General features: G+C 49.1%; 1 protein-coding gene across 2 annotated transcripts in view; it reads left to right on the forward strand.

Moving 5' to 3' along the window:
• PDYN (prodynorphin) overlaps positions 1-9,424 on the forward strand; it is a 133,820-nt gene extending 124,396 nt beyond the window's left edge. For both annotated transcript variants that reach the window (XM_069650913.1, XM_069650914.1), the window contains exon 3: positions 8,567-9,424. In XM_069650913.1, the coding sequence (XP_069507014.1) occupies positions 8,567-9,202 (636 nt within the window). In that variant the 3' untranslated portion in view covers positions 9,203-9,424. The remainder of the gene's footprint in view (positions 1-8,566) is intronic.
• Positions 9,425-13,054: the final 3,630 nt, after the last annotated feature.

Here is a 13,054-nt window from a genome sequence, read left to right on the forward strand (position 1 = left end):
GGTGCCAGTGTTGGACATGGGAGCTCTCGCAAGACGAAACAGCCAGATCCAGTGGGGCTCAGAGGGGGCTTTGGGCGGAACAGAGAGCAGATCGGAGAAAACCTAGAGACCACTCACAAGTGCGGGACAGAGTGTGCTCTGGGACAAGACAAATGGAGTGTGGGGCAGATCTCCTCCAGTGAATCATGGGGCAGGATGAGGGGCAGAGCTGTGGCTGCAGGTTCTTCAAGTGGGGGTCAGAGGTAGTTCCAGGGCCAGCCTTGGGATGTGCGGAGTCCTGGACACCAAAAAGATTTGCCATCCCCCGTCCCCTACATTGCATATGTAGTGACATCAGTGACATCACAGAATGAGTCTTTTACACTCAGGCGGATCAAAGGATGCTACAATAAAAGAAGTTGCCATGAGCAAGGCCAGAGACAATGAAACTTAGACCTGTCCAATATATAAATGCTCACTGTCATCATTATTTTTGGAGCAATACCACCAGTGAGTTGAATCACTTGTAGAGACTTCTAATTTTGGCAGATACGTCTCATTGATATAAAATATGTGCCCAGGAGCACACACTTTGGCTAGGTGACTTGAGACTATTCTACTACTCTAGTACTTGAACACATATTCCCAGCTGTAGTTGATAGAAATATTCTTTGCTGCGAGTCCTCTTGCAACTGTTGGTTTGAAAACAACAACTGGCTTTGGACTGCAGTGCCAAAAAGGGACTCTGGGCCTCATTATAATTTGCCCGGTCCCGAAATAAAGTGCCAGTAATAATGTGTACCAGCACTTTTCTGGACCAGCCAACTATAAGTTTGCCAGTAGGGTGGAGGATTTTTCTGTCACCCTACTGTCAAAAAACTGCCAGTATTACCGGCCTAGTAATACCGGTGCCGGTCACACAGGTAAATCCCCCATGGAGTCCCACAGGACTGAGACTCCATGGAATGGGGATTTCCCGGTGTTTCCTCCACTTGGAACCTGCCGCAAATTCTAGCAGACCAAGTGGCGGAAACGGTAGTACTGTTTGCTGGTATCCCGCCGGTAATACTGGTGGGATACCAGCAAACTTATGATGAGGGCACTGTGTTGCTGACCGAAGTACACTGTTGTTTTGCAGCAGTTGCATGAATGCTTGCATTCTTATGGTGCATATACCTGGCCATATTGCACAAACGAGCAATAAGAAAGTGCATGCCTAAAAAATTTCTCCTGCTGTGACCGCAGGTTTCAAGGCCTTAACGACTGGTATTGCCCTTGGGCCGGACAGTGCAACGTGGCCCTCCTGCAGGACTGCCTTGTTTGGTGATCAGAGCCGACCTATTTACTGGGGAGGTCTTGAGGCAGTGAGAGTAAGCAATTTTCAGGTCTGCCGATGTAAACAGAATCAGCACAGGGCTGGCACCGGCGAAAACAAACTCCCCAGTCTCCAGGCGAGCAACCTCTCTTCACATCTCTGGACCTGCTCAGTCATCATGAACTACTTGCCCGCTGCCCCTTTCCTCTCCTCAGGCCCACTTATAGAGATGACTTCAAATGTACAAAACACTTGGACAAATATATGAATCCTAAGAGAAATTTGTTTAGCAAAAAGAAGGTGATTGTAGTCTTATTCCCCTCCTCGTAAATGGAAGACTATACATACCAGAATGCAACTCAACATGAGGACAAAAGGCCTGTGATATTTGTAAGTGTACTTTCATGACTTAAGAACTCATCAGGAAAGATGAGTGAAATTATAACCTTAAGAGGATCCGGGGATCGTAAGTGAAAAGTGCGCTGGTTGGTACCATAAGTTTTAAGTAATACTTAGGCCTACTGCGTTGGCACCCTTCCACTGATGCCCCCTAGTAAGCACCAGGACAGGTAAATTGAAAACTAGACAATGAAGTTGAGCACAGTGCGCAGATCCAGAGATTTAGTTAGGAAGTCTATGCAAAATACGTGTTTATTCGCTTGAATGCACAATTTATTGATCGTAGGACAGCCGACACGTGTTTCGACCTATCCGGTCGTTATCAAGGCATGTATCCAGATGCAAGACGAACAAATTAGTTTGTGAAAGTGAGTAGAAATACTACCATCCGGTACAGGTCATGCTTGAAAATAGGTCCAATTCTTTAGCAAATGCTCTCAAAAGTGATGGGGGTCAAATCCCCATGCAGAAGTAAGAGAACGTCCAGAATGTCCGGAGACATATTTTGCATCGACTTCCTAACTAAATCTCTGGATCTGCGTACTGTGCTCAACTTCATAGTCTGGTTTGAAATTATAACCTGCTTGCTTTTCATTGTTTGACAATTAAATGCTCCTCCCCGGAGACCTGAACATCCACCTGGATGCTACAAACCCTTCTTCGTGACTCTTTCGCAACCTCTGCGACTCTCTCTCTCTCTCTCTCTCTCTCTCTCTCTCTTTCTCTCTATTCTTCCCTATGGCCAAACTCACTCTGCAGGGCACACATTGGATGCTCTGATCTCCTCAGACCTCCCCTTCTCTAACCCTCTCATCACTCCTCTCTCTTGGAGTGATCACTTTCTCCTTTCCTCCACCTCTCTCTCTCAACCCCTCAGGCCAAGCCGACTCCAGCAATGCCACCTAGCTTCTCAGACATCCGACCCATGAAGCGTGTGTCAGTGGAGGCTTTCGCCACTACTTTCTCTCCTCCTCCTGCACCTTTGGCTAACTCACACCCGACACAGCCCTCTCTAACGTTCATCTCTCCATCTCTAACACTCTGGATGTCCCTGCCCCTGTCATGATGATCCGCTTGATGCCCATATCCAAGTGCAACTCTTGCTACGATTCCGACCTTGCCACCCTTAAACACTAGTGTAGGGCGGCAGATAAGGAAGTGGATAAGGAAGTGGAGGGCATCAGGCCACCCCCTGACAAAACTGGCCTGCCGTCTGCTACAAAAGCAGTACAGACTCTCTGTCCTCTCTAAGAAGAGAGCCTACATCCAAGCCCGCATCTCTACGGCATATAACAAAGCAACCAAACTTTTCAAAATTTGCAAGGAGCTGGCCAATCCTTAAACACTAGTGTAGGGCGGCAGATAAGGAAGTGGATAAGGAAGTGGAGGGCATCAGGCGCACCCCCTGACAAAACTGGCCTGCCGTCTGCTACAAAAGCAGTACAGACTCTCTGTCCTCTCTAAGAAGAGAGCCTACATCCAAGCCCGCATCTCTACGGCATATAACAAAGCAGCCAAGCTTTTCAAAATTTGCAAGGAGCTGGCCAATCCGGCTGCAGTCTATACCTCTCCTGTCCCCTCCCAGGCACTCTTCACGGCCCTGGCTTCTCATTTCACCACTAAAACTCAGGCCATCTCTCCTCCTCCTTTCTCCTCCTTTCCCCTGTTCACCCCTGACAATGTTTCTAGACAAGTCAAATCTATGAAATTCTCATCTAAGCAGGTTCTCCCCTGCTCATCCAGAACAATCAAGGACCACATTGACACCCTTGCTCCAGTCTTGGCTGACTTCTGCAATCACTCCTTTGCCACTTGAACTTTCCCCTCTCCCTTTAAGCACTCCATTGTGCACCCCCTTCTTAAGAAACCCTCAGCCAATCCTTCCTCTCCGGCTAACTATCACCCTATCTCCATCACTCCATTCCTAGGCAAACTCTTGAAAAAGCTGGCCATCTCCCAGCTTAATCTACATACTGAATCTGTTGGTTGCCTCCACAACCACCAGTCTGACTTCAGAGCTGCCAAAAGCACAGGTACTTCTCTCCTGAACACCCGTGAAGCCCTGCTCTCCAATCTTGAATCTAATCTCCCTTCTGTCCTCATTCTGCTCGATCTATCCTCTGCTATGCCATCCTGCTCAAACGCCTCAGTGAAAACCTGGGTATCACTGATCAGGTCCTGGGGTCTTTCATCTCTTCTATCTCTCTCTCTACTTGTGGTGTTCTCCAGTGGACTAACCTCTCTACCTGGCTGTTCAATCAATACCCGGCACCTCTTGCCCACTGCATCGCTACTTTCTGTGTCTATTTTCAGTGCTATGCGGATGACACCCAGCACTCTTTCAGGCTCCCCTCAGCCACCTTTGCTCCTTTTCTCATACCAGACTGTCTGGCCGCAATTCAGGAATTGTGTGCCACCAACAATCTCTGCCTTAATGGCAGTAAGACTGAGATCCTCCTCACTGGGACACCTGCTCCCTCCTTTCCTCTCTCTCTCTGGCTGCACACTTGGGGCCCACTTCCTGCTCCTTCCTGCGAGGCAAGGAAAATTGGTGTCATCTTCGACCCCATTCTCTCCTTCTCTCCTCGCATTTCTGAGGTCTTAAAGAAGTCAAACTATCAGCTGCTCCTCCTCAGAGGTATTCTTCCTTCCCTCCTCTCTTCCCCCAGAAGCTCACTGTCTCTAGAGCTCTGGTTCTCTCTAGGCTGAACTACGGCAACAGCCTCTTTCTAAATCTGCCTGCTTCCACTGTCCGCCCTCTGAAACGTATCCTGAACAGGACTGCAAGACTTGTCTTTGGCCTCAAGCCCAGGGATCACATCTCTACAGCACTGAAATCTCTTCACTGGCTCCTTGTGGCTGCAAGGATCAAGTTCAAGACCCTCTCCATTGTCCACAAGGCCTTCTGGGGCCTGGCACCACTCTACCTCCAACATTGTCTTCCAAAACATCTTCCTTCTCGAGCTCTTGGCTCATCCACCTCCAACTCTCTGAGGGTCAGACGTTTCTCTAAGCAGAGAGTTGGAGGTAGATCTTTCGCCTCGGCTGAGGCCTCCCTCTGGACTGGCCTCCCTGCCTCTCTCATACTTGAGCAGAACCACCTCTAGTTCCGTAAGCAACTCAAGCCCTTCCTTTTTGCTTCCACTTTCTCTCTTACTCTCCCCTGCTGACGTGCCTGGCTGCTTCGCGCACTTGTCACCATCTGAACTCAGGCCCAGGCTCCTGCATGTCCAGTTGCTCTTGCACTGCCTCCGGGCTCCCCTAGCTCTTAAAGGTCTGTTCCTGCAACCCTGAATTCCCTTCTCTTGGCACTTATGAGCTCCCTGCTGGCTGCACTTATTGATTTACCTGCACTTCTCCCTTCCCCTCCCCTCGGCACTTCTCCCCTTCCTTCTTCTCTGCACTTGCACAATCTGAATGACACAAGGCCTAGTAAGCTTGTTGTTTTGTCCTCCCTTTGTTTCCTCCTCCTTGTCTTGTCGCGCCTAGAAACACTTGTGTACAGGCGCATTTTAAGTGCCATATCATATCATAGATGATGTAAGGAAAATGTTACCTTCTACAAAAAAATAAACACTTTGGATGTGTCCTGAAAAGGGCTATAGCTTTAAAATGTTTTGGATGTACCATATATCATTTGCTTGAATGAAGGCACAGATGTGGGTGGCTGAATGGTGCTGCATCTGTGCTTTTAAAATAATGACGCCCCTTTTGCGGTTCTTGCCACCTAAAGGGAAAACGCAATGTCTTGTCGAAAACAATGGCTACTCAAATGAACCACCAACCGCACATGGCTTCCCAATTGAAAGGCTCCGCCATAACCAAGCCAGCGTTAAGTAGTGAAATATATTTGTGAGCCCCCAGTAGGACCTGCTGCGGTGGGGGCGGGGGGACAACAGGGTGGTTCGTGGGAGTCGAGAGGTGACAGCACTGTTGTCAGGGATAGGCAGCAAAAATAGCCTCCCACCTGGAAGCAGTGCAGCTCCTCTGGAAACAATGTATGGTAATTGAGCTACGTAGCAGCCAGTGCCTGTGGGGCACCCATGAGCCCAGGGCCTTGGGTGATGGCTGGAGCTGCCCATGCCTAGGGCCAACTCTGGGTAGTCCTGGGGGTGATAGAGATAGGGCCCCTGAAGTGTGGTGCAGAACTGGCTCTGATGTGATACATATGACTAGAGTGCCCTCAGGTGTGGAGCAGTGGGGGCTCAGAGATAGGAGGGTGGCAGATGGATTCATTGTTGGAGGTCCTCTAGAGCGGGCGCTAGGAATGGGAGGTGTGCAGACAGCCTCACTGTGGAACAGACGATGCGCTGAAGGGGATATTAATGGCACCATTGCCCATGGCAGAGGGGTGATAGTGTGGGAAAGTACCACAAATCTGCCTTTGGCCTAGCCCCTAGTGGACTACCATGTATCAGTCTTAGACAATCTCCTAGGGGGGTGTAGATCACTATGCCCCCCCTGCTCTTGTATCTCAGGGCCTTTGTGCACTGTGTTACTCCTAGATTACTCCTATGTACACACTAACATAAGACACAAAGAAAACACATGAATCGATTCAACAATAGAAACACTTTTATTCATACGTAGCAATGCATGATGCAAACACTACTATGATGCAAACCTCGGATTTGCACCTTTTATGCTTTTGGTGCAAATCTACCAGCAATGCAATTACTGTAAGCCTTACAGGCTTCTAATACAAGCGATCTAATGGCCACACCATTCCTCTCCATTCCACACCATACTTCACACTCTCTATCTAAGACAAACCCTGTCTGATTACCCCATCTATCAGTCAGCCAAAGCTTTGTGTGAGAGTCTGTTCTAATTCCCCATGCACGTGTCCTATTCAGCAATACTCCCTTTTTTTCTCTGTGTTGTTCTTTCTCTCCACTCCCGCTCACTCTGCAATCAGCCAGTCAGTCAGGGCCAGGCCTCTCTCTGCCAGATCTCTGTCAGATCTCATCAGCTTTGCTCAGAATGCTTCCCCAATGCTCACCCGATCTCAGAGTCATCCAAATGTCTCTCGATCTCTCAATCTTTCAGAGAGCAGCTCCATCCAAAACTCCATCTCCAACAACTAGAAACTTCCAAAGCCTCACCTCTCATTATACTGTTCAATGACGTATACATATCCATGGTTACACTCGTTCTCTCTAAGCTAAAATGCCTCTCTCTCTATCTGTCAGCATTTCTATATTTGAGTAGTGCCTAAATGTCTGTGATGCATGTATTGTACTTTTCAATCACTGCGTGTTCTGGTCATCATGACATTTTCTACATATCTATACGATGGCCTTCTTCTATCTGCCATCCTCATATTTCTCCATTCACTCGCTCTCTCCTTCTGCATGTCTCTCCGTACACAAGCTCTTCTCCCTCCATGGCGCTGCCTACCCCCACCTTCTCTCTGTCTGCGAAGCACCAACCCAGGCTGATAAAGCCTCCTTCTCCGTGTCTCTACTAAGGCAAAGGCGACAAACAAAACTGTTTACTCATTCAAGTACACTGTAACTCATAACAACTTCACACTCCGCGGAATGAACAGCTTCTGAATGGCTTCAAAGCCAGCTAAATGCTCTCTCTTTAGTGCTTAGCACATTCACTCACTCAAACCAAGCGCTACATAATGTGGACTCATTGCATATTCTAAGTGCACACTCATGTGTGTCTCTCTACAATGCATACATAATACATAACAACATATCTCTACAAATATAACGTGTCTCTACATGGCACTTCAAACATAACAGGCCTCATTCTATAGCAAATACAAATGGCTACATATATGTGGATAGTCTAATGGTGTCACTATTTCATGCCACTACTAATCAGTACTAATCAGAATGTATGATGGATAACTGGGACCCCTAAATGGGTAATGATTCTCTAATAATGGGTAATGAGTCCATAGTGATAACAAACCAGGCTTCTCCATACTATCTGGTTTTACAATATGAGTGAAAACAGCCTCACTGTGGAACGGGGTGATGTTCTGAGGGGGATATTAAAGGCACCATCTGATGCCCTGAAGGGGATATTAATGGCAACCTTGTTCTGTAGTGAAGGGCAGAGGGGTGAGAGGAGTAAAGACAACCTCACTGTAAATAAGGTGACAACCTCACTGAGGAACAGGGGATATTAATGTCACCACGGCCTTGTAGTGTAGGACAGAGGGGGATGATGGGTAAAGGCAGCCTTATTGTGAAACAGGGGGATGCTCTGGATGGGATATTTATGGTGAGATTGCCCTTTAGTGTAGGGCAGAGGGATGAGGGGAGTGCAGACAGCCCCACTGTCGAACAGTGGATGCTATGAAGGGAATATTGATGGTGATATTGCCCTGTAGTGTAGGGCAGGTGGGTTTGATGGGTGAAGGCAGCCTCACTGTGGAACAGAGGCTGCTCTGGAGGGGATATTGATATCAGCATTGCCCTGTAGTGTAGGGCAGAGGGATGAGAGGAGTGCAGGCAGCCTCACAGTGGACCAGAGGGTGCTCTGTAGTTGATGGGTAGTGATAGCAACATTTCCCTCTATAATGTAGCAGAGAAAAGAGAAGGGGGGAGTGGGGGGCAGTCCACTTCATTGTTGAGCAGAGGGTGCTCAGTAGGTGACCAGGATGTCTCCAGTTTCCCCCAGTGAGGGATACTGGAGCCCATCTGTGAATTGGGCAAAGGGACATGGGACATGGGACGACTGAGTGGAGAGGGATTCCAATCTTTAAGCTCTTAGGTGTGAGGAGCAGGGGTGAAGGTTGGCCTTGTCTGGTGTTGCTCAGCATGAGGCAGAATGTATAGTCTGCATAGCACAGGATGTTTGTGCAGAATAAACCAATGATGACCTTTGACCTACTGCCCTTCTTTATTTCAGATTTGTTCGTTGCAGTGCGAGGGAGCCCTAAGAACCTCTGCAGACTGGGTCAAATGCCAGACGATCCTTGCTGCTTTCATGCCCACCCTGCAAGAGACCGACAGAGAAACCCACGCATTGCTCGACGCCACCTTGGAAGGTGAGGACGCCGCCGAAGACCAGCCCATCGGCCTGGCCAAGCGCTACGGGGGCTTCATGAAGAAATTGGAGAAGAGCAAGGCCTTTGCCAATGCCCTCATGCGCGAGAACAGTGCAATCAGCAAAGGCGGCCCTGCCAAAAAATATGGAGGCTTCCAGCACAAATTTGGCGAGAGGGAAGCTGAAAACCCAGAGCCCACGGTGGCAGATAGCGAAGAAATGGCCGACTACGTGGACAGCGCAGAGGTGGGGATACTCAAGGACGAGAGGAAACGCTATGGTGGCTTCCTGCGCAAGTATCCGAAGCGCAGCACGGAGCCGGCAGAGGGGGCAGAGCACCTGCACAAACGCTACGGAGGGTTCATGCGCAGGATCCGGCCCAAGCTCAAGTGGGACAACGAGAAGCGCTACGGCGGCTTCCTGCGGCGCCAGTTCAAAGTCACAACCCGCTCCGACGAGGACCCCAGCGCCTTCTCTGGCGAAATCGCTGACCAATAGGTGCAGCCGGCTTGACCCCAGGGGAAATGTCCGTTACAAACTGTGTGGCTCATCCTTCCTACCGCGACCTCCACTCACCTTCCCAACGCGTGGAACTCATGGAGTTCAAGCGCTGTAGAAACCACCCAAACACACCACATCAACTGTTTTAAGATGGATGTAATATACAGATGTCCCTCCACGTCAAACGCTTCCCCAAATAAAGAAACCTCTTCATCGTTCCATTGGTCTCAACCTGCGTTCCCTTTGCGTTACTGTGAATCCATATTGTGCCCTTTCTCCCTGTGTTAATGAACCTGTGTTTCTGATCGCCCCTTCTGTGTACAACATTTGTGTTGTAAATCCCCATCCCCTGAACCCACACCAACAGATATTAATGTTGTTTTCATTCTCTGTCAGCAGCGGTAGAAGTGAACCAAACAAAGTAGTGGATCTGTGACCCCAGCGAGAGACAGGGTAGGCAGGAGGGGTGCAACGTGCAACACATTTTTCAAGGGTTGCGGTCATGCTGCTTGACAGGCAATTGAGTTTAAACAGCTTTCAGTTTAGCTGCAACTGCTTTTGGGGCGTAAAGTTGAGAGGTGTGCTTTAACTTCACAAAGAACAGTTCTGGAATGGAGAAAATGGTTGCAAAAAGCAGTGGAACTGTTAACAGTACAAAATAAAAGTAGTGGAACTCCGCTCCCGACCGTTCCCACTCACTTCGACCACTAGTCGCAAGCACAGGGATTTCGTGGCAAATAGTGAAACAACCATAATGGTCTATCATGAAAGTGTGTTTTTTTTTAGTTGTATGGACCCGCAAAGAACGCACTAGACATCTCAAGCAGAGAATAGTAATGTTTTAGTTACCGCGCTTTAGCTCGTCTTCTGTGGTGCACGCTGTGACTAGAACATGCTGTGTGTTCACAAATGGTGAAATAACATCACTAGGTCCCTTTTGATGGTGTCTGTGAAGAAGGTGAACACGTCTCAGATGACTTCCTGTTCCCAGTTTGCCCCACATTGCATTGCTTGCAGGACTTTTCACAGTCATCTGAGAATCTTGAATTAGGCCCTGCACCATGCTCGCCCACCTCCACTCCCCGCCACACACCATCCCTCTGATAATTGCCTCATCTCCATCTCTCTGTCCCAGATCAATGGGCCCTTTTCTATTATTAGTATTGACACATAGTGAGTGGGCTAGAGAGCATGAAGGCAGGTTCCTGTCTGGAGCTGCGATGAGTCAAGGAACAAGTGTGGCTTGTTAACAAAGTGCAGAACTATGGTCAGAAACTGACCAAGCTGAGGTCGCTGCAGTCTGTGTTAAGACAGTGGGCCTCATTACGGGTTGCCGCCGGACTCGTAAAATGTTACCCGCGTCTGACTTCCCGGTGCCACCCGGGAAGCCAGGCACCGATAAAATGTAAGTCTTCATTCCCATAGAGTCCAATAGGACCCTATGGGAATGGGGACTCGGAAGCTTCCGTGAAGGGTCTGCCTACCGTGGCTGCTGCGCCCAGCATGGTCAGACCTGTCGGGCGCAGTGGCCACGGCAGGCAAACCCATAGTTTACCGTTCTGGAAACAAGGGTGCCGGTGAGCTTACCGGCACCCTTGTATCTGGACCACAAACTTGTAATGAGGCCCAATGTTTTCCAATGCAGAGCGGCATAATATTGGAAAATATGTTTAATTGGGAGAATCGCTGAGGTCGCACCTGAAATGTCTATGTTGTCCTTGGTGTAGCTGTGGTATGTTTGAGGCCCTCTGATTTATTTCATGACTCACTTTGTTTCCCACCTGTACCAATGGAGCTGCGCCTTGGTTCCCTCCCGTACCAATAAAATTGCATCCTGTATTAATTCTATCATCCAAAGCTTTTGCTTCAACCAAGTCTATGACATCTTATTTTCTGTCTGTATCATAACACTCTTTTGTTCCCCTGTGCCATTCACGTCTTGTCTTGTGTTTGTCCTGTATGTTCCCAATCCTGTGTTTCTGCTTAATTTTTCTAAACTACTTCCTACTCTTTCCTCAGAGTCTTGTCCTGTGTTTCTATTCTATCATCACAATCATGTCCTGAGTGTCTCCTGTATCATCAGAATATGATCCTGTGTTCCTTCTGTATCATCGGGGTCATCCCTGTGTGTCTCCTGTATAATTGGGATCTTCCACATGTGCCTCCTGTATCATCAGGGTCGTGTCCTGTGTTTCTCATGCATGACCAGGATCTTCTCCTGCATATTGTCATGATCTCTGCTTCAAAAGATCAGGACTTGCCCGACTCCCTTGGAAGCAGACCCATAACCCCGGTTCCGAGTGCCAGCCAGTCCCAATTGGGACCTTTTGGACCCTGTCCTGGCGCCAGTGGCACCAGGCTCATAAAGATGCCCAGTCCCAGCGCTGGAAGCGCCGGGCTCATAATGCTTGGGTGGATTTACCTGCAGCAGACCATGCTGCTTACTTACCTGCCAGTTGAACCCCTGATCCTCTTCTGTTTGGGACTACTTTTCCTGTTGGGTGGGGCAGGAGCCACTCCCTAGGTTCAGAACACTGGAACTCTTCTGGAAAGCAGGAACTCTTTTCTTACCTAGGCGTGGCTGTGGAAGGAGACACCTAAGCACTACAGGAGGCTATTTAAACCACACCCGATGGATGAATCTTGCTTTGCGTTATTCTGCATTCTCTGCAGCAGAACGCTCATCGTGTCTTCTGATCCTGGGCCTAAGGGAACAAAGGCTTACCATCCTGGAATCCAGTCTTCAGCAGCACCTGTAAAGACAAAGAAAGAACAGGTTAGCACTACGGTCTTCAGTGGCGGCGCATCTCTTACCTGGTCCATCGGCTGTCACCAACGCCTCGCGCTGCATTCCGGCATCTGAAAGACAAAGGCTTACCTACTCTTCGCATGCTCCGGAGGTCTTCGCACTGCATTCCGGCATCTGAAAGACAAAAGCTTACCAGCTCTTCGCACGCTCCGGAGGCCTTCGGCGCTGCATCCCGCATCTGAAAGACAAAAGAAGGTGCGTTTAAAGACATTGGGCAACTTTATTACTCACGTGCCATTACTCCTTCCCACGCCGAATCCAGTGGGTATTCCAGCACCCTTCAGCTTCTCTAAAGCTCCGAACTTGTACCTGCAAGATAAAAGGGACAGTTAGTGCGCATCGTGAAGCAGGCTACAAGCGCTTACTTACGTGCTTCCAGGCGCTTCTATTCCTCACCCGGGTTCGATCCTCAACTCTCATCAGCCCGCCATCCGCCATCGCCGGAACCCTGCAAAACAAGAGATATCATTACAAAAGACTTTTAAGACATTTGAAGTGCCCAGAACTTACCGTTCGTGCAGTTAACGACAGACAGCAGTCCTCTGAGGTCAAGAGGCCTGCACCCTTATCCAGTGAAGAAACTGGTTACGGCACCCTGCCCCGAGGCAGATGGAGAGCTCGGCGTTCACTTACCTAAGACATCTTACTCTTCGAGTCAGACATACAGTGCACAGAGGTCCAGCCCAAAGAGCCAACCGTGTGTTACACATCACCTTTGAAGATACGGCATTCACCCAGTCAAGACCGGCGCCTCTGCGGGAATCAGGTGAGCGTTACAGAACGCAAAGCCTACCGCAAAACTCCCCCCCCAGGCGCTATGGAAACCTCAGATTCCGACCAGCTAGCCCAGTTACTTGGGGAACTAAGAGCAGAAGTGCATGCAGCCCGTCAGGAAACGAATGCTCTAAGAAGGGAACTTATTATTTCCAAGGAGCGAACAGACGATCTCGCTAGACAATTGCTACAGTCACAAGCCGGACAAACTCCGTTACCCGCATCAGGGGCAAATCTTCCTTCAACATCCTCTACGAACCCAGTGC

This window comes from Ambystoma mexicanum, chromosome 3p (assembly GCF_040938575.1).
Source record: "Ambystoma mexicanum isolate Mex_15411 chromosome 3p, UKY_AmexF1_1, whole genome shotgun sequence".
NCBI classification, from domain to species: Eukaryota; Metazoa; Chordata; class Amphibia; order Caudata; family Ambystomatidae; genus Ambystoma; species Ambystoma mexicanum.